General features: G+C 38.2%; 2 protein-coding genes and 1 pseudogene across 3 annotated transcripts; 1 reads left to right on the top strand and 2 right to left on the bottom strand.

Moving 5' to 3' along the window:
- Positions 1–24,634, top strand: part of LOC115685282 (3-hydroxyisobutyryl-CoA hydrolase-like protein 2, mitochondrial) — an 88,003-nt pseudogene extending 63,369 nt beyond the window's left edge.
- Positions 2,110–5,284, bottom strand: LOC130137936 (disease resistance protein L6-like). 2 transcript variants are annotated; one of them, XM_056310575.1, is made up of 2 exons: positions 4,720–5,284; positions 2,110–4,638 (listed from the first exon to the last, which is right to left on the bottom strand). In XM_056310575.1, the coding sequence occupies exons 1-2, from the start codon at positions 4,763–4,765 to the stop codon at positions 4,331–4,333; spliced, it is 354 nt and encodes a 117-aa protein (XP_056166550.1). In that variant the 5' UTR covers positions 4,766–5,284; the 3' UTR covers positions 2,110–4,330. The 2 variants fall into 2 exon arrangements, with proteins under 2 accessions (XP_056166550.1, XP_056166551.1); XM_056310576.1 differs by having other exon boundaries at positions 2,110–4,632.
- LOC115685273 (disease resistance protein RPV1-like) lies at positions 6,441–16,777 on the bottom strand. Its single transcript, XM_030610304.2, has 5 exons — positions 16,090–16,777; positions 13,866–14,967; positions 13,414–13,692; positions 11,481–13,325; positions 6,441–6,900 (listed from the first exon to the last, which is right to left on the bottom strand). The coding sequence occupies exons 1-5, from the start codon at positions 16,617–16,619 to the stop codon at positions 6,865–6,867; spliced, it is 3,792 nt and encodes a 1,263-aa protein (XP_030466164.1). The 5' UTR covers positions 16,620–16,777; the 3' UTR covers positions 6,441–6,864.
- Positions 24,635–25,328: the final 694 nt, after the last annotated feature.

The following is a 25,328-nucleotide window of genomic DNA, read 5'->3' as shown; positions in this document are numbered from 1 at the left end:
CTTTAACTTTAACACACTTATTAAAGCTGATATGGCCCTTTATGAAAAAAGAAGAAGAAGAAGCATAACGAATATTTTAAATTCAATTTAATGGAAAACTGAGAAGGCGACTCAAAAAAGAAAACGATGCAGAAGTTGTCGCCACCGACACCACCATGGGGGCTACCTCCACTACAGGACCCTCATCAGTAGCGGCTGCCACCATGGCTTCTGCCTCTCTCCCTCTCCCTCTCTCTTGTTTCTCTTAAGATTTCATCTTTTTCCCATTTTGTTTTGATTCTTAAACTTCTACTAATTTCCTCTCTTATTTAAAATGAAAAAAATTGCAATGCTAGCATGCACTTTTGCTTGATTGAACGTACAAAAGAACTCAATCGCACAAATTGTGTCAGTTAAAAGGATTTGAATTCATAAATTAAACGTTTAAAACCCAATTATACAATTGATTAGATTAGAGAATTGCAAACAGAATATTTACTTATTATCCAATAGAGTTGTATACTAGAAACAAACTCTAGTATAATTTGAGTTTGTATACAGCTCAACCTACTCGTTTGTATACTAGAGTTCAAATGATGCCCACAAAATTTGACATTTTTTATCTACCCGAAACGCAAGTGACTATTGAGTTCGTATGTCACGCCAAACATCTCTAGTCCTTTTAAGGGACACGCTTGAACTCTTGAACTCTCTGTCATGTATTCACAATAAAATATTCACACTCCATATATCGGTGACATAACTGGCTGGGCATCAGATACACTCCTAGTCTCACTTAGGAGTGAACGGTTCCCGATCCGATCTGATCCAACCCAAGAATCGGGAATCGGATCGGGAGAACCAGTTCTCAGTTTTTAGGACTGGGGACCGGAGTCCGGTCCGGTCTAGTCCGATTCCAATAGGACCAATATTAAATATTATTTGTAAATCGGGAACCGATTGTTCCGTTCTTTCCTTTGTAGTTCTGATTTGATCCCATAAGGTCATGGAAAAAATTGGAAAAATATATATAATATATGAAAAAATTGAATAATCGGTTTCAATGGGAGCAATATTAAATATTTTTCATATATATATATTAAATATTATATATATGAAAAAATTAGAAAAATATATATTTATCGGTCCGGTCCGGTTCCCACCCTAGAACCGGGAACCGGATCGCTTGGAAATCGGTTCCACTTTTAGGATTCAGGAACCGGACCGATATCCTCGAGAATCGGACCAAACTGATCGGTTCGGTCTGATTTGATCCCGATTTGGACGGTCCATTTTGCTAACCTCTAGTCTCACTTGAATCCTTAAAGTCTTCGACGCAACTACTTTCCCTTTAAATTTTATGGAAAGCTCACATCAATCACGATTGAGGGTCTCGAGGTAAAGTAGCAACCACTGGTCTAAAACCTTGAAACTCAGCCATGAGTACAAAGGGTGCCTTCCAGCGAAAAAAAAAAGGTACAAAAGGTGCCGTTTGAGGTCACCAATAAACCTGAAGCCAATAATGGGATCCTAGGGAAACCTCCCAAGTTGCGATGTTTTATTACTTTCTTGAACAAATGAACGTTCAATTATTTGTAGTGATTACTTGCCAAAACTTCCGAGCAGAGGAGCCAAAAGCTCGCTATAAGTATTATAATTTTCACACTGTGCTTATCTGAGTATGGCAATATTTTTTCACTCATTTAAATGTTATAATTTTTATTCCGATCGCTTGAGTGTCATATAACTTTTAGATCGATCACTTTTTTTGGTCAATCCCTTATGTATCATAACTTTTTAAAAATATTCACTATAAGTGCCATGTCATGTCAAGTATTTTTGTGGTGCACACATCCATCGGTCTTTCCAGTGAATAACACCCATAAATACGCAACTCATCAAAAATCTCTAGTTGGTTAAGTCCCTCGACAACTCTACTTAAGTCCAGCTTTGGAAGCGAGGAAGCATGCTGATTACGCTAGGGATGGTGTCTATTTGTGTACCTACCTGATAAATTTAGGATTCTGAACAGGAGCAAATTTCCAACTTCATTAGAATTTCTCCTTCCAACTCTTTACAGCGCTCTGCATTTATCTCTTCAAGATTCTCCAACATTCCAATAGCACTAGGTAACTTCCAACCATTTCCAGTTGATATAGGTATCATCTTACACGAAATATCCAACACACAGACAGATTTCAGCTTTCCGATGGAGATAGGAAACTCTCTAATCCTAGTGCTAATCAGAGAGAAAGAGTCGAGCTTCACTAGCGCTTCCAGCCTTCCATAGAGTCTGGACTCCTGGAAGTTCGTTCATTGACATTCTTCATACATGGAGAGTTGAAAAATATTTTACTCTGCAAATTGCATCAAGTAAGCTTGTAATTCTCCTGTTTGATGGATACAACTCCATCAAGGATGCCAATTTCCCAATTGATCTGGAAGTTTGCTCACCCTAAAGCAATCTGTCAAAGAGAAGCGCTTAAGTTTCACTAGCCGTCCGATTTCTTTCGGCAATTCTTCAAGACACAAGCAGTTGTTTATATTCAAGTCAATCAGGCACTTCTGTCTTCCAATTGAACAGTCAATTTCCGTCAAATTGCACATCTTTCAAGAGTCATCCTCGCTAACGTCAAGCGCTTAGAGAAGTCTGCAGTTCTGGAAATGCTGATTTTTTTTTTTCGAGAGCTAGAACCTTAAATCTGGTTGCCATTTACAGAAGGTATTCTGTTTCAAGTGCAAAACTATCAGACAAATACAAGAAGAAAATAAGAGTAGACGTAACAAACACATAAGTTAAGATACCTTGATTAAGCTTCACACCTCCGAATCATCTCTAAAGTGATTGTCAGAAAGTTCAAGAACAATAATATCGGTTGAATACATATAGACCGCCCCAAAAATTTGAGGAGAATGCCAAGTAATCCATCTTATTTTGGAACTAAGAAGTCTCCAACAAAGGTTATGTTAGATAACTTTAGGAAATTTGAACTTCCAAACCTTTCAAGCTATTCATTTGTGATCAAGATGGGAGTATATTTCCATCTAGATCAAATGCTTGAACCTTGTTACTTTGCCAACTAATTGTAAGTAAACATTTATTAATCATCAACTCTGTTTATTTTATCACATATAAAGAAATGTTTCTTGGTAGAAAAGGCAATTTTTAGTACTGGAATGTCTAATTTATTACTTGCAAACTAGTTTTTGTTCTTACTTAACCTCTTTCGTTCTTAATATTTCGAGGATCTGCTCACTTATTTACAACCTATTACGCTCTCCAAGGTCAGTCAAACTTTATATATGAACACTTTCCCTTCCAAAGATATTTTAGTTGGTCATGCATCCAAAATTTATTGTTATCTAATATATTTATCAAGGACATCCTAATAGGTATATCTATTCGTTAGCTATTTCTCTGGTCATCCTCATGGCATAATCAGCATCAAGAATTCTTACTGTTGTTCTAGAATTAGCTATGTCCAACAGCAATTTCTCTTGCAACTTGACTAAGCCATCATTCGTCAACTCTTTTTGAATGTCTTCAAGGAAGCTGCATCGCTTTCCAAAGTATGAACATGGTTGGTTGAAGACGACCTTGACTGTTGTTGTTTTTCCTATTCCACCCATTCCATGTATTCTGATGAGCTGCACATTACCAGAATTAATATTTAGTAATTTCATGACTTCTTCTACCAGACCGGTCAGTCCAACTAAATGCTCAGTCACAGGCTTATGCTTTATCTTCAACTTATCCAAAACCTCACCGACAACCAAATTGATAAGTTGTCCCTGGCTGTCAAAAAGAAAACCCTTCTATTTAATTAATGACAAAAAAACGATAATTAAATTTTAGGATGAAGATCTAACTATAAGCAAATGATCAGATTAAAGTTCAAGCCAGATGCAACGTTTTTTCGTTTTTCCTGCAACTTTTTGGATTTGTGAATTGATATGTTTAGATAAATTAATATGTCAGTCTTGCAATCATTTTTCCATAGAAAATCACATAATTGCAGCACAAGACCAATCAATATCGATGATGTAGAACTCTATATAAGGAAAAACAACATCATTGAGACGGAATTAACAATGGTTAATCATTGGTATTCCCCAAACATGAAAGTTGAAGAGCAATGAATTTCTCAGAATCTGGTACAAGAACTTGCCTCTTCTAAGATATTAAAGAAAGTACAGTTATTTCCTCTGAAAATATATTTTCATGATCAAGTAAAACTTATATGAACAACTGAAAATAAAACCAAACAGTGACAAGAGATAGTGTTCTTATTTTCCCCTCAAATGAGTTTAAGGATCTTAGTGGAGTTTACCCTTCATCCTTCTGCGGGTTTCATCCCTTGATTTCATTCACCTCCACAAGAGCCTTCTGCCACGCTTTCACTTCTTCCGGGAATTTCTTCTCGTGTTCCAAGGGGGCATCACTATACAACCATGTTTTAAGCTTGACATCGGCAGGTTTCAAGTCAAAAAAGGGAAGTATCCCAGCAAGCTCGCGGAGGCACCATTTACTAGTAGCATGATTTCGAGAAAAGATAGGTTTGTAGCGTATGGAGTTATCGATAGCCCGAAACAGCTCTCCACCAGTCACTTCCCCAACACAGAGTTCATCTTCTTTCCTAACGACGCGAATTCCTACATCTACCAAGGCATGGCAGATGCAATCGGTAATTTCATAAGGAGTGTCAGTTCCTCTTAAACTTGGGAACACTTGATACTCACCTCCCGGTGTCCCACCACCGCTCCTTCCGGCCTCTAGGTTCGCCATGGGAGCTTATCTTACCAGATCTCTCTCTCTCTCTCTCTCATGTCCCTATAGAAAAATTATATAAGCTTAGGAGAAAAGAGCTAGAGCTTCTCAATCTATACAGCCTAGTGAAAGTCACCATCATAATAGTTGAGGCATTAATGCAGACAAACTTCTTTGGTTTGCTTAAACAAGATAATAGTACTGCTGTTTTTCAGCAGTATTCAATATTTTAAGACTGGCGTTGCAGTATACCAGCCAGTCAAGGTGTTCATCAGTAATTATGCTCGTGTTCAGGAAAAGTCGTTTGTACATAGAATCGATGGCTTTGAAAAAAGTGGGTCGGTCTTTGAAAATCATAATGACTCCTTGTAAGAACGATAAAATTTAAAGGCAATTGGTGCTATCCAAGAATCCAATGGGGAGACGATAAGGCCTGCCTCTCGGTCTTCGCTTTCTTCACATGCGGCCTTGTCCGTTTGTCTCCGTTGTCGTCAATTTCTATAAGTTTCTTCACATGAGGAGAACCCATAACATAACTTGAGTATTATGATCTAGCAAGAAAGGACTAAATTCTCCTTCTGGCAAAGGATGAGAAACAAATACTTTTGGCTGAGAGTTTGACATCGAAGTAATAATTTAGTTGTCATAAGATATATTTGTATCGTTGAATCTGCTCATCTATATATTAGATTCAGCTTGATGCCCACTAAATTCAACATTTTAGATCTACCAAAAATGCAGGAATTGAGTCTGCATTCATTTCTTTCCTGGTCGACTAGGACAGGAGGTGAAGACTCTTCTAGGGCATCCAAAATTGAATTACAACGGGAGGGTCATGTTCTTGATAAATTTAAGATCTAGGAAACCAAAGGCGAAACTCATGTTGGGTTCTGTAGGTGGGTTTTCGTTACTACACATGCAAGAGTACTTGATCCACGAGCTATTATGCAATTTTTCAAGGGTGGCTGAGGTGTGAATGCAATGAATAATTTCACGTCGGATATAAATCGGGCCGATTGACATATTTGGTTGGCTCATAGCTCAACGAGTTGGAGTTAAGAATGCAAGTCAGCCCACCAAGGCATTTCAAGAGTTCAAATACAAGCTCCCCTCGTTATCTCCCATCACAAGATGTTGAACAGCTGAGACCGAACATTCATTGACAGAATCGCCGTATGAATCTGAGTTTGGAACCCCCATTTGACTAAAAGTCAACACTACATCCCTACAGAGATATTAAGTACTCGACAGAGTCTTTAGTTGATAACTGCAGCTTCCACAATACACGAGTATCCATGATGAAACGAAAGGCAACAAATCTACCTTGTCAAATACGTAGCAGATCAGATTTCAAGAGAAAGCAAACAGACCGATAAAACTGAAGACACTCCTCATCCGCTTAACTTTTGCGCTCTGCATCTGTCATGTGCCATCAGTCTTCTGCTTGTAATTCCGAAGAGAAACTTGATTTTCTTTGCCACCATAAGAAATTAACACTCATTAATAATTCATTAATTTCATTGAGAGTGCAAATCATTGGCCTTACAGCTGCAGTATGTACCCAGCCTTCTTCCTTCTAATTAATAGACTTGGGATCAAAATAGTTAATAAAGAATTAGACATGGCAACAGACATAATTATCTCTAGCATCTTGAAACTTGAATCTAATCATAATAAGCCCAGAAGCTGAGCGACTCTAATGATAATACTTTCAAACGCTTGACACTTGATGAAGGAAAGCTTGACTGAGAAAAAGAAGCCAAGAAACTGGTTATGAGATTCAGAAAACAAAAGTTGTGAACAGAAACATGACCAGTGGAACGAACTTTCATATATATAATGGCAAAATGCACCTATAAAGTATGACAAAGTCATTTACCAATGTAATCTTTCAATATTTGGGTGAACATACAGTGTCAGTATTTTGGACACATATTAGAGCACATTGAAAAAAGAAGCCTAACAAAATTGAGGCTTCCATGGACTCCTTATGAAGGGCTACACTACAGGACCTACTACACCAATAATAAAAAGGAAGAGATACTTAAACCAATGGAGCATGGAATCAGTGACATGACTCCTCATCCTCCTCGGAGCAATAACGATATCTCCTAGAGCTATAAGAGACAGCATAGGAATCTATACCATGGACGCTGCAACAAAATAATAATAATAATAAATAAATAACAGTCCAAGGATTTACCGTCATAAATAAAGCAAAAATGGGATTGTGAAATTTTTGCATGAAACCAAGCATAAGCAACATTGGAGAATATTCGCATTCATAACCCAGGTAATTAGAGTTGTTAAATGATTTATTTCGGTAACCACTTTGAAGTGAAATTCCTCTGAAAAGACAAAATATTGGTGTTAGCACATTCACAGTAATGTAGCATAGAAATGCCTTTAAGAGATTGTAAGAGCTAAACATTTACTTTCTTTGGGTCCATAAACTTAAACCCTTAAAGAAGGCATCCATTAGATGCCTGCTTTCAAAGGCCAGGTCCTTAAAGTGTCAGAAAAATCTTGGGGCTGGTTGCACGTAAAAAGCTTCTAACAAATGAAGTATAATTTGTGAGAAACTTTTAGCGTCCTCAGATTGTCAGTTCTACAAAAACAAGCTTGAATCTTTACTTCACTACTTGAGGAATTGTCCTTCGGTGAGAAGCCCGTGTCAAGTTAGTTTATCAGCACGTCTTTGCTTCGAACCCTAACCGATGGTTTCATCTAAACCCAACAGAGGTGGCAAAAATATTATCAACTCTGAATGGGACCTTCCGTTCAGATTGGTGTGCAAGCACTTATTTGATTGCCTATGAAGTCGCAGAATAAGTTGTTTCAAAAGGATTCTACCTTCCTCAAAATGTTGTCTATTCAGCAGCATGCAAATGAGGTTACAGACAAATGAGTGGTAGAATAAGTCGTCAACTAGAGACTCTCCCTCTCTAATCCAATTTGGATGGTCAGAGTTTCTCCTTGAGATGGTGGGTTAAACTTGTGGGGCAGTTTCCCTGCAATGACGCTGGTGATTGCACTGGATTTATGTTAGCTCTACAGTTACTTCTTCCTCTGTATAAGCAGAATCATGGGTTTACCTTTTTCAATTATTTCATATGGTTGGAACAACAGACTGCAAAGCTGATTCAACATGCCTACTAGACCTTCCTTCAAACAAGAAGCAAGTCAGAAGCATGGCAGATGCGAACGCAATTTATCTGCAGATTGATTAGCTAACCTTGCTTCGAATTAATAAGTCCATTTAAAAAAACAAATTTAATTTTCTGAGACAATAAAGATGTAATATCACATGTTCTAAGACATATCTACCATCCAGAAAGAGGAAAAAACGGACTCTTTGTCTAATGAAATGCATTGAGAAATGAAGTTTCTTCATACTTTAATTTTTATCGAGAACAGTTTCTTTACAGTTGGATTTGTATGGCCCATTAAATATCACCGAGACATGCTATTTATTATGTAGTACACATGATATGTTCATTCATGAAACGTAAAGTATTTTGTGTGTGGTAAGGGTGAATAGATTGTCATGGTAATGTCTCTGTGTTGTCTGAAAAAAGGTAATGTCTTACAAACAGTGTGTAAGATGAAATATTTTATTTTACGTGCACCACAATACCGTACAAGTGTCCTGATTTTCCTATTACAGTTATTCTTCGATTACCCACCATAGCATACAAGAAATGGTATCAGTTAAACACCCAATAAACGTAACAGTTAAAATAAAATACCATTTTGACCAAAAAAAAAGGACCGCGCTTTTTCCACTCCTCTTATGGCTTAGACACTCCCTTTTTTATTGTTTTGACCATCTTATCCCTTGTGGGGCCCACTATTTATGGTACAATTTTATATGATCTTTTTTTGATTATTTGGTCAATTGTTTTTATTTTGTTTCTTCTTATTTTCTTCATATAGGTCTCACTTTTCTTCTTCTTCTTCTTTTTACGCTTTCCACTCATCTCTCTGTTCTCTCTTTCACGCTTTCCACGCCTCCCCCTCCTCCTCTTTCTTCTTCCACAAACCCGTCGTCCTTTGTTTATTACCTATGATGCCAAACCCATCATCCTCTACACTTTCGCCGGCACCGGCATTGGGCTCATTGGTGATCTCCCCAACGAGTGCCTTTTCTCCGCACGCAGGCTCTTCTTGCACCATGGAAGGTGATATTTTTTCTTTTTTGTGATATTGAGAAGCACCGCTTCTATCTCTTCCCTTTTTTTAAATTATATATTTTTGTCTCTTCTTGCACGTGTGAGAGTGTAGAGAAAGAAAACATGTGTAGACATAAAAGTCGAGGGCAATAAGTGAGTTGTGTTCTTTTAGATGATATGAAGCCAGATTCGAATTGGCAGTTTGATTTGATTGCAATTTTCAGTGTTGTGTTCAGAGTGTTGACAAAAAATTTATGCTTTCATAGATTAATTTTGTGGAACATAGTGCTACAATGTTGCGTTGGTTCTTTCAATTGTGTTGCAGCTGTTGCTTTTAGCCCTAGACTATAGTTGTGTGCAGAATTGAACTTGATTTCTCAACAACCATTTCGAAATCACGCATTTGTTGGAATTCATCATTTATACTTGTTTAACCCATTGTTTTACTCACTCATACACTGTTGGTAATTAAATATTGTGTTATAATGAGTAGGTGTAGATAGTTTGCCATTATAATACTGCGAAAAGAGTTTCTATTTTAATTGGGCATCCACTTGATTCTCTACAGATAATATTCGAGAGGACCCAAATTGCTTGAATGCATCTATTGATGATGAAAATGCGAATGGAGAAGAGCAATCGATCATATTAACAAGTTCATTTGAAACCTTATCTGGTAATTTTCTAACTCGAGAAGATCTTTTGAGAAGTGTGCAAAGCCATCTTCTTGCTCAAGGTTATGTCATCTCTATTAAAAGGTCAAAGAGAGACAAATATGTTCTTCTTAGGTGCGACAGGGGAGGTAGTTATCGTGATCGACATAATATTTATGTTGCGAGTAAAAAACGAAAGACCGGATCCCGTTTGATTAACTGTCCTTTTGACGTCCGTGGCTATAAAAAGAAGAATGGATCATGGTCACTCAAAGTAGTGAATGCATCACATAATCATGATCCTTCAAGTGATATATCAGGACATCCTACTTGTCGTCGATTCTCTAAAGTTGAAGTTCTGCGGGTAAAAGAGATGTCTAAGGCCAGTATACCTCCTCGCCAATTTCTTTCTTCCTTGAGACAAAGTAATCCAAAAAGGAAATTGTTCGAAAGCAAATTGAGCATTTTATTCGAGCAAGTGATACTATCTTATATGAGCCCCAAATTACATCTCATAAAGGTCGTCCTTCTAGTTCAAAAACTAAAGGAGAAGCAACTTCTACAAAACGCGATCCTTCGGCATTTGAGATTATTGAAAAGAGGAAGAGATGTGGTACTTGTAAAGGTTATGGTCATAATAGTCGGACATGTAAATCGAAAGGTGAAGATCTCGGATCAAACACACATTCAAGAACCATTGGAATTCATGGTGATGAAATATAGGCATAATGAATTTTCTTCAGGGGAGCCAAGCAACTGAGTGGACAATATTTTTTGTTAAGTTGCATACGCAACTTGTTACTTTTCTTTATTTGTTTTATGGAAATTTTGATGTAATTAGAATTGATGCTTTGGTGTAAGATTTTGCTCCTCTTTTTTTGTGCTTTTTCCGATGACTTGCAGAAAGCTTTCAACTTATCTTTGCATTTGAATGTTTTGTAAGAAAAAAGTTATGACTTTGGGTTTTCATATCTAGGTCGATTACATTAAAACCTCATTGTTAACTATGACAATGAGATCGACAAAAAATACCATTCTTCAGGTTTCGGCTACAAGCATCTTTAGATTTTCGAAGATGGAATGAACACCAAATCATGATTAGTATCTAGATAAAGGAGAAAATCAAGAAATATGAGAGACAAAAGCTCTCAAGAACATGCACTAAATATATGACAAATTGAATCAGTTTGTTGGAGCCTTCCCATTGATACTAGATATGTTTGTCAACAACCATGAACTCGGCTGTTAATACCTATAAAAGGAGCACGGGTTTTCTTAGCCAGTAATGGGGAAAACTGCGTTAGAGAAAACACTAAAAAAACCCAAAAGAAATATGATTTTCAATTCTAATATGAACTAGGCGATCAATTGCAAATACATTTGATGGTAGCAAGCTACAAAACTCCCTTCAAGTTTACAGAGCAAACTGTGAGGCAAAAGAGATTTGTAGGAAAAAGAAGAACAAGAAGGAACGGGAGGCGTAGAAAGCACGCAAGAGAGAACTGAGAGAGAGGAGTGGGAGGAGTGAAAAGAAAGAAAAAGGAAAGTGAGACCCATATGGAAAAAAAATAAAGAAACAAAATAAACAGAATTGACCAAATAATAAAAAAGGATTATGTAAAATTGTACCAAAAGTAGTGGGCCCCATAAAGGATAGGATGGTCAAAATAACAAAAAAGGGAGTGGCTTAGCTATATTGGGAGTGGAAAAAGCGCGGCCCAAAAAAAAAGAAGTAAAATACCATAACCAACAGTTGATATCAGAGCACAAAAAATACTCTCTAAGTGCTACCAGAGTAAAATACTCCACAGAAACTAAATATGATACATGGAAGAAATGAACAGGTAGAGGGGAAAGGGCGAGTTGCACTTGCAATGAAGAAACATAAGCCAGGAAGAGAAGGTGCACCTGGTTTGGTCCAAGAAGAATTGTCTCTCTGTAGCGATTGAATGAGACGCACTCAATTTTACGTGGACAAAACTCACTTGATGAACCCCTGCAATCCCAAATTAACATCTCACACTCATCTGGTATTTTTGCACTCGATACATCAATCCACCTTTCCAGTGATCCATAATCACCAACAAGCAATCGACACAAGCACTCCAATTGATCGAGGCCCTCAACAGCTCGAAGAGCACTGCACTCTCTCATACTTAACGACTTGAGGTTCTTTAAGTTTGATAAACCACCTAATCTTTCCATAGCCAGACACCCATCCACGGAAAATATCTCCAATAATTCCAGAATACCGACAACTTGAATCTCAACTAGCTTTGGGCACTCTACAACACTGAATTCTTTCAGCTTCTTAAAGGCACTTGATAGAAGGGACAATCTCCCCCCACAAAATGTCAGCTCATCACATCCTTGCTCCAGCAGAAAACTTGACCTTTCAAAAGATTCGCACCTCTCAATACCCAATCTCTCAAGCGATTCCAAAACACCTGGAAAATGAATCTCAACTAGCTTAGGGCAACCAATAACAGAGATTTCATTTATGCTTGACGGAAAGGATAGCCTCTCCAGGAGTTCACAGTCCGAGACACTCAAACTTGACAATTGATGAAGCCCATCAAGCAGAATTTCCTTCACCTCTGATCGTGAGAGTCTGAAAGTTGACAATTTTCTCAAGTTGGATATGGGTAACCCTGCTGAGCTGAAATTATGAACTCGTAAGTATAACAGAGATGATGGAAGCTCTGTGAGGGATTGCAGGTCTAGTCCATACAAAGTAAGTTTTTCCAGAAAAGAAAGGGAGCCCAATTCTGTAGGCGGTGCGGGGATATTTAACAGGCATAAGTTCAATTCATTCAGTTTGGAAAAACTCCGTAGCCATCGCATGTCACAAGTTTCTCTTAAGCTTGTTGTGCCTCTAACCAGAGATCCATCAGAAAGGACCAATCTAACTAAGTTGGTAAGGTTTGAGAGATCAGGGACAAATCGCAGAGAACGGGATTCCAGCACTAGATCGGTCAAACTAGAGGGAAGCTCTGGCAATTCTTGAATCTCACTACACGTATTTAAGTCCAGCATTTGCAAGAGAGGAAGCATAACAATTGTCCTTGGCACACTAACTCTTTCATTAGACCTCAAAACGAAGATTCTCAACATGGACAACTCTCCAATTTCGGTAGGGATTTCACCTTCCAATTTACAACTAGGGGCATGTAGCTCTTCAAGGTTCTTCAATGTTCCAAGAGCATGAGGAAACTTCTTTATTGGATTATAACCCACCCGTATCACTTTCAGCATTTTTAGATTTCCGATTGATTCAGGTAATTCAATGATTTTTGCAAATGACAAATCCAACTCACGCAATAATGCCCACTTAAGAATAGGTTTTGGGAGTTCCTTTATCTTTGTCGATTCCATGGATAGAAACTCAAGTTTCGGCAGCCCTCCAACAGAATCTGGAAGTTCATTAATCGAGGTATACGAAATGTCAAAAGTTAATAGGCATCTTAGCTTACCAATAGACTCGGGGAGTTTCCTCAGCCTAAAACAGCGCTTTAAAGAGAGGCGCTTAAGAGTCACCAGCCCTCCAATTACATCAGGCAACTCTTCGAGGGGGCAGCAGTCAATATCCAAGTCAACCAAGCACTTTAACATCCCAATGGAGCAGTCGATTGTCATCAAATTTTCACATTCCTGAAGAGTCAACCTCTCTAAAGTAGAACATCCAGAGACGTTTGGAGTTCTTGTTATGCTAGGACAATCTTGAAGAGATAGTACTTTCAATTTGCATGCCATCTGCCAAAATAAATGAAGCTTCCAAATGACAGAACATCTAATGATTTTGAGAACAGACGATTAGAGAAGAAGTAAACATAGAGCATACCTTGATTAGGCCCCATACATCCGAATCATTGAAGTGATTGGTAGAAAGTTTAAGAACAATTACATTCTGTAGATACATATTGGCCACCATAACATCTGGAGGAGGAGAATCCCAAGACATCCATCTTAACTTTGTACGGCAATTTGCAAAGTCCCCAACAAAGGTTCCATTGCATAATTTAAGGAGCCTTAGATGCGGAAACCTTTCAAACTCTTCATTTGTAAGTAAGATCTGAGTATGCCTTCCATCTAAATCAAGTCCTTGAACCTTTCCCTTCCTCTGCCCATAAAGACTTAGGATGATGAGTACAAGTTTTGTTGACAAATAACCATTCTGTTTCACAGCTTAAATAAAAGGAACAGGGAAAAGAAAGCTACTAAGCAGACAAGTGAATTTCTTATAACAGGGAATATAAATTTCGTTTCAAAAACTACTAGTTTTTCTCACTTTACCTCTTCTGAACTTATAACATCGAGTATCTCCTCTCTAATCCATAACCTGCTACGCTTCTCAGGGTCTATCGGACTTTCTTGACGAACAATTTCCCTTCCAAGATCTCTTAACTGATCATGCATCCAAAGCTTATTGTTCTTTAATATCTTTATCAAGGACATGTTGATAAGGACTTCGATTCCACGTTTTGGGAAAAATCTGCAGTCGGTCCACATGTAAATTGGATCATTCATACCCTCATTAATGAAAAAGCAAGCGATATCAAGAAAAATATGCTGTTGAAACTCATCAAGGACATCGTAGCTAATCTTCAACTTCCTTTGGACCTCCTTCTCTGGTATGTTTCTTAGCTTGTCCAATGTCTCTATCCATATTGCTTCCTCCTTACAATAAAGTAATGAACCGATAACTTCAAGAGCCAAAGGAAGTCCTCCAGCGACACAAACGATTTCTTTCGAAAGCTTGTTGTAATCACCTGGTGGAGAGTCCCCACAGAATGCATGCCGACTGAAAAGCTGAAGCGCATCCTTAGAATTCATCTCCCGCATTTCATAGTCTAGAATTTCATACTTAAATCCCCTAACTTGCAGCAAACTTCTATTCCTCGTTGTTATAATTATTCTAGTTCCCGAATGTAAAGAACTTCCGATCAATTTCTCGATTTGTTCGCTCTTATCAACGTCATCAAGAACAATGAGAGCCTTCTTATTGCAAAGTGTTTCTTCGATCCTCCTCATTCCATAACCAATGTCATCAATTTTTCCTATAACTCTAGAATTAACAATGTCGGATATTAATTTGGCTTGCAACTTGACTAACCCATCCTTCTTTGACTCTTCTCGGATATCATTAAGGAAACTTCCACAGTTTCCAAATTCAGAAGATAGTTGATTGAAGATGACATTGGCAAGGGTAGTTTTACCTATACCACCCATCCCATAAATTCCAACAAGCCGTACACCACCAGCATGGATGTCTAACAATTTTTTTATGGCTGCTACTCGGTCATCCATTCCAATCAGATGTTCAGTCACATATCTGTGTTTAGTCTTGAGCTTATCCAACACCTCCTCAACAACCAGTTTCGTAAGCTCTCCTTGGCTGTCAACAAGAACATCTTTTTAGTAGAAAAGAATGATATATGCAAGTTCTTGTAACCTCCAAGCATGTATATGACAGGACCCAATGCAATCGGATTTCAACATCATGTGTCTTTGATAAGTATTTGAGGAAGAAGTCCGAATATGAAACTGTCAATTAACCAACAAATAAACAAGAAAATCAATAGACAGTGGGAGAAATTGATACAATAACCTATGAGGTATGGCCATTGGCCTGCATCCACAAGCAAATGAGCATAGAATTCACTATCAAATTCGCAGTACATGAACAAAAGAACTCTCAATAGCTGAATACATATGAACTCTCTGTAATAACAAAGAGAACTTTCATATCAGAACTCAAAAAAGGAATACAAAATTAGTTCGACTAGGCCCTCCGCTGTCATCACGGAACTCATTACAAATTCTCAATCAGGTTGCCTCAACATTTATCGGATAGGGTAGGTCTTGTCATTCCTTACTAATCTTTAATAGTCCAAATACACCGAGTGCAGGTTGAAATATGTCCCTAAAGCAATACCAACCCCGGTTTGGAGTGACATTATTGTATCAAGGGAACCATAACCAAATGGAATTTATTATTCTTCCTGAACTTATAAAGGAACTGAGACGTATGAGAGAAATCAGCAAGCTTACAGAACCCACCAAAACTAGTTTCACAACCTCATGTAAGTTTAGAATTGCAAAACCATTGTGTAAGACCAGATGTCTGGTTTCCTTTGTTAATTGAGCTGAAGAACTGTAGGCCCTGAGTCAAGTATCTAATCTGGTCAGTGCCCTTCACTGAACTTGTGAATTAAGGATGGCATATGCATTCATAAATGCATTACACAACCTCCTGGGACATAATTCAACAATGCAAGATAACTCATTAGACTCAGAATCAAACCAAAGAGCAAATAAATCGAGCTTATCAAGTTACGGGGAGCAAATTCACAAATTGTCAATGTTTCTTACCAGAAAGTTTGAATTAACAGTACAGGACAAAAAAAGAACAAAATTTCATTCTTTTAGGTGCCCCATTTGCACACACATGGAGATTGGTCTATCTATTGATTATAGAGATGATACAAAAGAAAGTCAAAGGATCTGCAGAGTTTACCCTCGATTCTTTTTCAAGTTCCATCCTTTAATTTTATCAACCTCGACAAGAGCCTCTCGCCACGCCTTCACTTCGTCGGGAAATTTCTTCTGATGCTCCACTAAAGCATCGCTGTACAGAGAGGTCTTAAGCTTCACATCATCGGGTTCCACGTCGAAGAAAATGGGCAGTATCTTCTTGTTCCCCTTTGATCTCGACGTGTTGTCCACGATCCGAGCGAGCTCGCGGAGGCACCATTTGCTGGCAGCGTAGGATCTGGAGAAGATGGGTATGTAGAGCTTGGAGTCGTCGATCGCTCGCAGCAGCGCTCCGCCGATCTTTTCCCCGACGCGGAGCTCCTCGTCGTCTCTGAAGACGCGGACTCCGGCGCCGACCAAGGCGTGGTAGAGGTAGTCAGCGAACCCGTGGCGAGTGTCGGGCCCTCGAAAGCTCAAGAACACCTGGTAACCAGCTCCTAGCGCGGTGGCGTCGCTGCTCGTCCCGGCCGCCGTGGTGGGCATCCGAGGTTCTTGGTCAGCAGTCACAGACATCAGTACGCGCCCCTCTCTCTCTCTCTCTCTCTTGGTATCACCCGACAAGAAGATGGTCGGCACGCTTGCCTATGATCGGAGCTGACACAAAGCTTGACAAGTGGAGTTCAAGCTAAAAGCAACTGGGTTCTCTTCTTCCGTTCAAGTTATCAAAAAAAACAGACAGCAAGTAAAGGTCGTCTTCTTGTCACTTTCTTGTCTTGCCATGAACGTCTTTTGACTTCATTTTTGGCCGAACAATCCCACTTTAATCACGTGTGCTTTGCTTTTTTTCACGAGTGCTTGGCTTACAAGCGAAGAAAGTGGACAAAATTTCTGGAGTCCGTAGGCCTACAATCGAAAAAAACTTGCCTTGTTAGGCAAAGCAGAGGAAAGCCTATCCAGATGCATACATCTAACGAGATAATAGAACTACATTTATTATTTTTATGTGTCGGGCCCCGCACACTCAACTCCTCAAGTTGGCTGTGTGATTTTCGAGTTCAGTACCCGACTCTACCCTCTATATATTTTACATCCAAGAGATGCTGAGATCCGTACGAAGTCTCGGACATAATAATTTAAGAACATACTCTGGTCCATGTAGGCCTAAAATCGATTTCTTTTACCTAGTTCGACAATACGACTGATTTGGATTGATTTTATTGTTCATTTTTCTTATCTAACTTAAATTTCGTGGCTTACATATAATTAGATCTTTGCAAATTTTTGTCTGAATTTTAATCGAAGCCAAAACAAGAAAACCAAAAATATTTTTCCAACACTAATTAAGACCTTTTTGCTTTGGCTAGCAAAAAAAAACGTGAACATCGTCGGTCGGGCAAAATTTTAATTTTATCTTTTTCCACAAGGCACTTTTTGCATAGAAACCACTAGGAATTAACCATAGGGTCTCACCGTTAGGATATATCTAATTTAGACTATATGATATCTATAACCCTCCTGGCATGTCAATAGTCCGATATCGATTCCGCGGGGTAGCACGTGCCCCGAGCACATTTCCTCCAAAAGGACGTCACGATTTATTGCTCCTTTTTCTCATCCCAAATAGCAATTTGCTAAGACCTTGATTTATAGTCTTTTTTTCCCTTAAAATGTTTTGGAATCGAAACCGGCATAATCTTTCGTCCAGTGACCTATTTTCTCCCACGTGATGTGCTTTTAAAGAGGGGGATCGGACAGAAATAGGGAAAATGAAATGTCTCAAGATGACTACAGTATAGTTGAAGGATCTAAAAGAAAGAATGATTTCATTGAATATGAGCAATCTGCTCGCGTTAAAAGAAAGAAGAAGAAGCTAAATTAAGGCAATTTATGATCACATTGTGATGAGATATGCATGTGGTTAAGAAAATCGATAGGACATGCTCAATTATTCAGAGTCTCTGTTGCATTTTCGTTCGATCGTTCTTTTAAGTACATTAATTTCAAGTCTCCCGTTTCATTTACGCCATCACCATGCTCTTCAGCCCATTAGTAAGCACCCTTTACACGACTCCTATCATATTTCTCACTATATTATTTGCAAAGCTAGCGGACTTCCTTTGACTCGCGAGGTTATCAGTTCTTCTTTTTTTGGTTTTTGTAAATGAGTTTGGAAAGATAAGTTGAAGAATATAGATTTACTTCCTAATCAAGATGTCCTTCACAAATTAAAGATTAGTTTTGAAATGCTAGAGGATGCACAAAGAGAAACTTTTCTTAATATTGGATTTTTTTACTGCTTAAGATTTCCATCCAAATTGTATGTGGAAAGCGTTGAATTTTTTTCCCGAGAATTGAGATCAATTTCCTTACTAGCATGTCGTTGATAAAGATAGATGATAACGAAGGATGTTGATGCATGACCTTCTCAAAGACTTTAGAAGAAAAATTGTTTGACAAGAAGACCTAAAGCTCCTGGGAAGTGTAGAAGACTAGGGTGTCCCGAGATTGCGTTGGACGTGGTGGAGAATAGAATGGTGACTTTTTATTCACAACTACTATCTTCTCCATCAATGGAACATTAGCTCCAAGTTTAGAGCATATTCTTGGGCGCGTTTTCTTGTAAATAAAGAACAAGCGATAGAATAAAATAGACAGAAAGAGGAAATAAATTAGACACCGGATTTATGTATTCCGATCAGCATGACCTACGTCCACGGGTAAGCAACACAAAATTCGACAGTAAAACAAGCGATATAACGAAGGTTGTAATTCATGAACGAAATTCACGCGAAGGACAATCACGTAATGACCCTCTTCTTCTTCGGTCCTCAAAGGCACGCCACAACACCTAGAGAGCCCTTCTATATATAACCAAGAGAAGCCTCCCATCATTTATTGCAGCACACGGAAACTTTACCTTATGGAGAAAATCTCTTATGATTTTTTGACGTTGATAAAATCATCTGGTTCTATCAATTATCGGATAAATGCAAATGTTGTCTTGTCTCAGGATTGAACAAATATAAAGAGAATGCTACCGCCGCTGATTACCTGAAGTTTGAAGTAAAAGACAAAAGATGATCGGAAGAACCTTATTTAGAGTGAACAAGTCAAGGAACAGGCGGTTCATGAAAATTTAGAAGTACTATAATAAGGTGAACAATTCATATGGTCGTGTATTCATACAAAGGAAGATAAAGCGGATGGCAACACGCTTGTTAATAAATGGCGCGTTGACACCTAATTTCAAAAAAATATATAAAAAATAAAAAAATCAAGAAAATCAAAATCAATAAAAAAAATTGGAAAATAGTAAAAAAAATACAAAAAAAGGAAGAAGAAAAAGAAAGAGAGAACGAAAAAAAAAAAAAAGGGCCACGAGAGTGGAAAATATAAAATAAATAAAAAGGAATTTTCAAGGAAAAAGAAAAGAAGCCCAGCCCAGTTTTTACCTCTCTTCACCGTTTCTCTCTCCTTCTGCACTTCATCTTAGCAAAGAGAATAAAAGAAGAGGGGAGAGCTCGCGGGCGATGCGGGGGGAACATAACAAGATCGTGTCTCACAAACAGGTGATCAAAGCCCGAAAAATCGAAGCTCCTCTAGAAGCTGAGCTGGAGAAGGGCTAACGGAATTGGTTTTTAGATTCCTTTAGAGATAACGGCTCAGCTATGGGGGGCAGAAGAACAGAATCAGTTGGAACTCCGAAGGGGGAGAGAGAACTTCCTCTCTTTCTCTCTCTCTCTCTCGGCTGGAATCCATCGCTTACCATCTCCGGTCACCACCTAAAAACCCGCTGTAACCATCACAGGAGTAGAGGGATCCCACACACACTGAGTTTGCTCGACGGGGAGAGGATTACAGAGAGAGAGAGAGAGAGGAGAGGAGAGGGGAATCGTGGGGGCCTTTGAGAGTATTTTCACCGGAATCACCATCGGCTCCGACTGAAATCGAGTTCGTCGCCGGTCGCTCGAGGAGCACCGAACTTGCCATATTTACTCGGTTTCGCGATCAAGATTCCGTGGGAGAAAGTGATCGTTGGCTTCATTCGTTTGCTGATTCCGGCGATTCTTTCTCGCCGCACGAACCAGGTAAGACTCAGTTCTCCCTTCAATGCTCTTGTTTTCCCCTGCATCATCACTGAGTGCAGAGGTACCGAGTCTTACTTGATGAATCTGTACGAAAATCCCGACGCATCGAGGTTGATTTGTTGTAAATAATCATGGTTTGAGGTCTATTTATATCGCATTCGAGCCGAGAATCGTATTGAACCCAAACTGAGAGTTTATATTTTAAACTGCGTATGACCTGCTCGACAATTTGTCTGAGAGAAGTGCTGAAACTAGTTTTCGTGTGATCGATGTTTAGAGATATGCACGATTACTTCATTGACTGCATAACTAAGTCTGATTCCGCGTTTTTACCCTTTGTTTCATGTTACGCATTTGCGATTTTCGGTGCCGATCATCCATGGAGACACATGAGTTTCGAGTCGCTATTCTCTAGCCTTCGATTCCGGAGATGCCTGCGGCTGGAGGCCATCCCTTGTTAGTTCTCTATTCCCTTGATATATATGTGTGTATGTGTGTTTAGATTTAGCATGTTTGATTAGATGGAGATTGGTGACCGATTGGATAAGAGGCTCTGTTATTTTTTTTTTTTTTTAACTGTGGCCGGTGTGTGATGAGGGGCGACGGCGGCTGTAAGTTGTTGTCAAAGGAAGTTCGGCGGTGGCTGGAATAGATGGCCGACGGCGAGGGTTATAGATTCCCGACGGTTTTGGTGACGTTTCGGTGAAGAAGCTCTTTCCATGCAGGTCTCGGGAAGAAGAAAACCAGAAAAAAAAGAAAAATAAAAAGAAATAAAAAATAAAAAAAGGAGACAAAAAAAAAATCAGAAAAGAAATAAAATGGGCATATCATGAAAGCTGGGTCGGATCCAATAAACAGACTGGGCCGGGTTGAATATGTTGGATTAAAAAATAGACATGGGCTAAAATAATATCGGGCCAGGCGAAATTTGATAATTTGGGCCTTATTCATATTGAGCCCAAAAGCTGATCCGAGTTCAGACCCCAAGGTACGGGTCAGACAAGAGAATTGGACCGGGTTCCTTGACCCGGTCCGAATTCCCTTTTTCCCGAAATAAAAATAAAAAATAAAAAATGGGAAAAAAGCTAAAAAAAAATGTAGAATTCTCTTAGTTTAGGGCTTTCACTAAACACTTTAGGCTTGAACAAAAATTGAATCCAAAATTGAGTAAGCCTTTAGGGTTTTTCTTTGGGAATTTGTGATTGTCTTTTCTTTTAGAGACGACGTTCGGTCGCTGTTTGTGCATTTTCATTTGATTGCGCACTTTAAATACATTGTTTATTGTTTTTCTCTTTTAGAATGGTTAGGACAAAATTTAGAATTTTCCGTTAGTGAAGGACCGCCCTGACATTTTGGTTAGCAAATAGTCAAATTTAGGTACCGAAAGGGCATTAGCTGAAAAACTAGTGCAATCAAGTCCCCGATCCCTAAGAATCTCCGGTTGCGTATATTTTCGAGATGACATTTCTGCATCTCGATTAGGGTTTTTAGTTGACCCTTAATAATGGCTAGTGGCGACTCCTATCGAACACATATATTTAAACAACTAATATCACGTGAGATATGAACTTAGGGAGGGTCCCCTAAAAATACCTCTAAATCTACTTTCCTGAGGCAGCTCTCAAGGGGTAGGTCACGACATGGTGGGAAGCCTTTATAGACTCAACAGTTGCTGATAGAAGCGATCCGTTATATCGCCTGAGAAGAACATGCATATTGTAACACATCATATCATTAAGACCTAGACATTCTTTGTTGAAATAATCTAAAGGAATATTAATAGATAGATAACCACATGATCAGAATTCAGGAGATTTATATGGAAAGAAATTTAATGCTATAAGAATCATATTGCCAAGAGGGATTATTTCCTAACATAGGCAGTTAAATTTGTGGAAGTCTCGTGAATGCTAAGAATATCTGACTGCATGGCGATCAAATCTCCCAGTGATTATGGAACTTATCCTTAATGACTGAATTGATCATCTTGAAGATTTTTTCGACTGTTGGTATGGATCTTGAAGAAAATATAAGAAGATCAGCATACGTTGAAGAAATACACAAATCACGAGAAACTAAGAGATACCTATTCTTATACTCTTGTTGAGAAAATTGTTTAGTGTCACTGAAAGTGTTTTACTAATTGTAATCTTTGTTGAAAAGTATAAGAGTGTTGTAGTAGTGCAAGGGAATTAGTAGCTTTGGGTAGAAGCCACAAGCCATTGTAACCTCTCAAAGGATTATAAATAGAATCCGGTCTATTGGTGGCTATTAGTCTAGAAGATTGGACGTATGCTTGATTTAAGCCGAACCACTATACAAATCTATGTGCAACTCTTCTATCTCTTTATATATTTACATATGTGTTTGATAGAAGTATACTGCATATATTCTTGCACCATGCTTGATTTCAAGATTTGATTCATCTTAGGGTGACGAGTTAGATGGTGGCTGCGAAAAAAGGGACTATACCACTAAAAATCTTAAATTATGTTACTCATAACAAATTTACCTTGAACTTTTTTGTGACACCAAAAACTTCAAATTATATTTATTGTGACATATTTATCCCACATACTTTTGCACAAATGGCATGCTTAGGATTTTTTATGGTATTGTCCCGCGAAAAAACGAGAAAATCTAATTTTTTTGATTAAATTAGTTAGCGGTGGAGAGTATGATTACCAACCAGGAGCAATGCGCGTTGGTTCTCTATTCCTTTTTCTTTTACTAATAGAAAAAAAGCAGGTCAAAGTCAAAAAGTCACCTGCAGAGGCTCCAGTTCCACGCGCCTCCTCCCCTCCCGCATTACTGCAGCAGAAATCACGCGCGCGATAATTTGCCCTTTCCGCGCAGCATGCACCGCATCGGTTCCATCGGCAGGAAGAGTCTTGACCGTTGGATGGCAAGAAAGCAAGCACGCGCAATAGAGTGCATTGTTATGTCGGTGATATAATGTCGGGAAAATAGCACAAATGGTCATTAAATTTGGCTTAATGTGTAGAGTGATCCTTAAATTTTTAATTTATTTAATGTGATTCTTGAACTTTAGCTCAATATATAATGTGATCCCTGAACTATTAATTTTTTCAATATAGAACTTAAACTTTTGGTACATGTTCAATTTAGTCCATAAATTATATGAAAATATTCAATATTGTCACTGATCTTAAATTAATGTAAAGACTACATCGAACATTTTCATAAAACATGTAGTAAAAGCTCAAATACAATATTTAATAAATTAAAAGTTCATGAATCACATTAAATATTGGATTAAAGTACATGAATTATATCGAATAGATTAAAAATTTATAGATTATATTATATATTGGATCAAAATTTAAAAATTATTTGTATTATTATCCCTAAAATGTCTAAGGCTTAGAATTGGTGGAGAACACGGCAGTGATAGAAAGTATGTTATATAATTTTTTTTTCGTGATGATCACTAGCTATCTTTATGTTATATTATAAATGGTATGAGATAGCGACCCGACACATCCATCCTGCGAAAAGTGATTGGGCACTATCGCAATCTATATTTTAATCGAAATTAGTTGGTGGAGAATATGCTCACGCACTCAAGTAGGGAGCATCTGTATTGCACGTTGGTTTTCTCTTTTGTTTAATTTTTTATCAATAGAAAAAGCAAATAAAGTCAAGTCGCGCTGGATCTCAAAATCTCAATCAAAGCACCAGGAGCATTGCATGTGAGTATGTTTCAGTATTGCTTGTTAGGTTCCACGCAACTTCCGCATATTACGCCTGCAATAATGGTTCCACGCACCTTCCAACAAAGGGCATCGAATTTTATATTCTGTGTCCTCATGTTAAAAGAAAGGAAATAAATACGCAAGGTGCGCACTGCACGTCCCCGCATCGAATCGCGCTCCAGCTTTTTGACTTTGGTGGTGATGCGTACGTGATGCGCTATCATCGCCGAACCGTTTATATCGCGTTGTACGTACTCAAAGGAATTAATTTGATGATAAAAATCGTTGCTTGAAGACTTTATTTTTAATTTTCAATTGATTCACCGATTTGCCGGGAAATTATTTTATTTCAGGAGCCAAAACAAATAATACAGTGATCGGGGAGAAGACAAAATAGTTCTTGAACTGCGATTTTTGTTAATTTATTTCTTTTGTGACATTAAGAATTCTTACTTGACACTTCATATATGTACGCTATTATATTCCCTTGCACTTTGCTTTGTCCTTTACAGTAACATCGGAACAAAATTTTTATCAATATTTGCCTTTGTCCTTCAGCGTCCTTGGCCATGACTGACGAATTGAAGAGGAAGAAACGTGGTGGAGTTGGTCCTGTCGTGTGAGTGAAGCTTTCTTAGATATCAAAGCATAACATCTTTAAAGATCCCGAGGAATTCATCGTGATTATGGTCTCGATGTTAGCCTTCCATTATATTTACAAGTTTGAGAGAAATATACAAGTAAAATAACAACTAGACTTGTCAAAATGGATCAACTTATTTCTTAATCAATATTTGATGAGCTGAGTTGTTATATTGATTAGTTATATTCAATAAATGGGTTCACAACTTACTGAGACCTAACTCATCTCTATTTTTCTCTCTTCACTCTCTCTCACCCTCACTTGATCTCCCGTTCGCTCACTCCGTGCTCTCATCTCAATTTGGGTATAATTTTCCCCGAATTGTGTCAATATTGATCGGGTATGGATTGAGTCGGGTGTAGGTCATTAGATTATATTGTATAGAAATTGATCAAAACGGGTTAAATTAATCAATTTAGGTATGATCATTTTCGACCCAACTCGATCCACCCATTTGACAAGGCTAACAATAGCTACGGGTGAGACCAATAAATAATAATCGTGAGCATTAGTTAGACTACCCACAAAAAAGAAGCAAGATTAAACGAAGAGATGATAATTGAGAACCAAAACCCTAGCATTTTGCTTTAAAATGATTTAACAATATTTTATGATTTTCATAGGATTGTTTTAATGTAACACAACTAGTGTGTCGGTTGTGTGTATTGAAGACCCAAACGTAAAGATTACTTGAAACTTTGGTTAAGGTTTTTAATCAATGGAAGCTGGACATTCTCTGGTTTTAAATATTATAAATAGATATATGTGTTCTATCTAGCAACCTTTATAATTGCAAAATCTGCTCGGACTCGGACAGATTTTTCTCTCGAAATGC

Source organism: Syzygium oleosum, unplaced genomic scaffold, assembly GCF_021117445.2.
Source record: "Syzygium oleosum isolate NSW1041296 unplaced genomic scaffold, Sole_v2.1 Sole_v2.04, whole genome shotgun sequence".
Lineage (NCBI taxonomy): Eukaryota > Viridiplantae > Streptophyta > Magnoliopsida > Myrtales > Myrtaceae > Syzygium > Syzygium oleosum.
The sequence above is the reverse complement of the archived record's forward strand: the minus strand, read 5'-3'. Positions and strand labels throughout refer to the sequence as shown.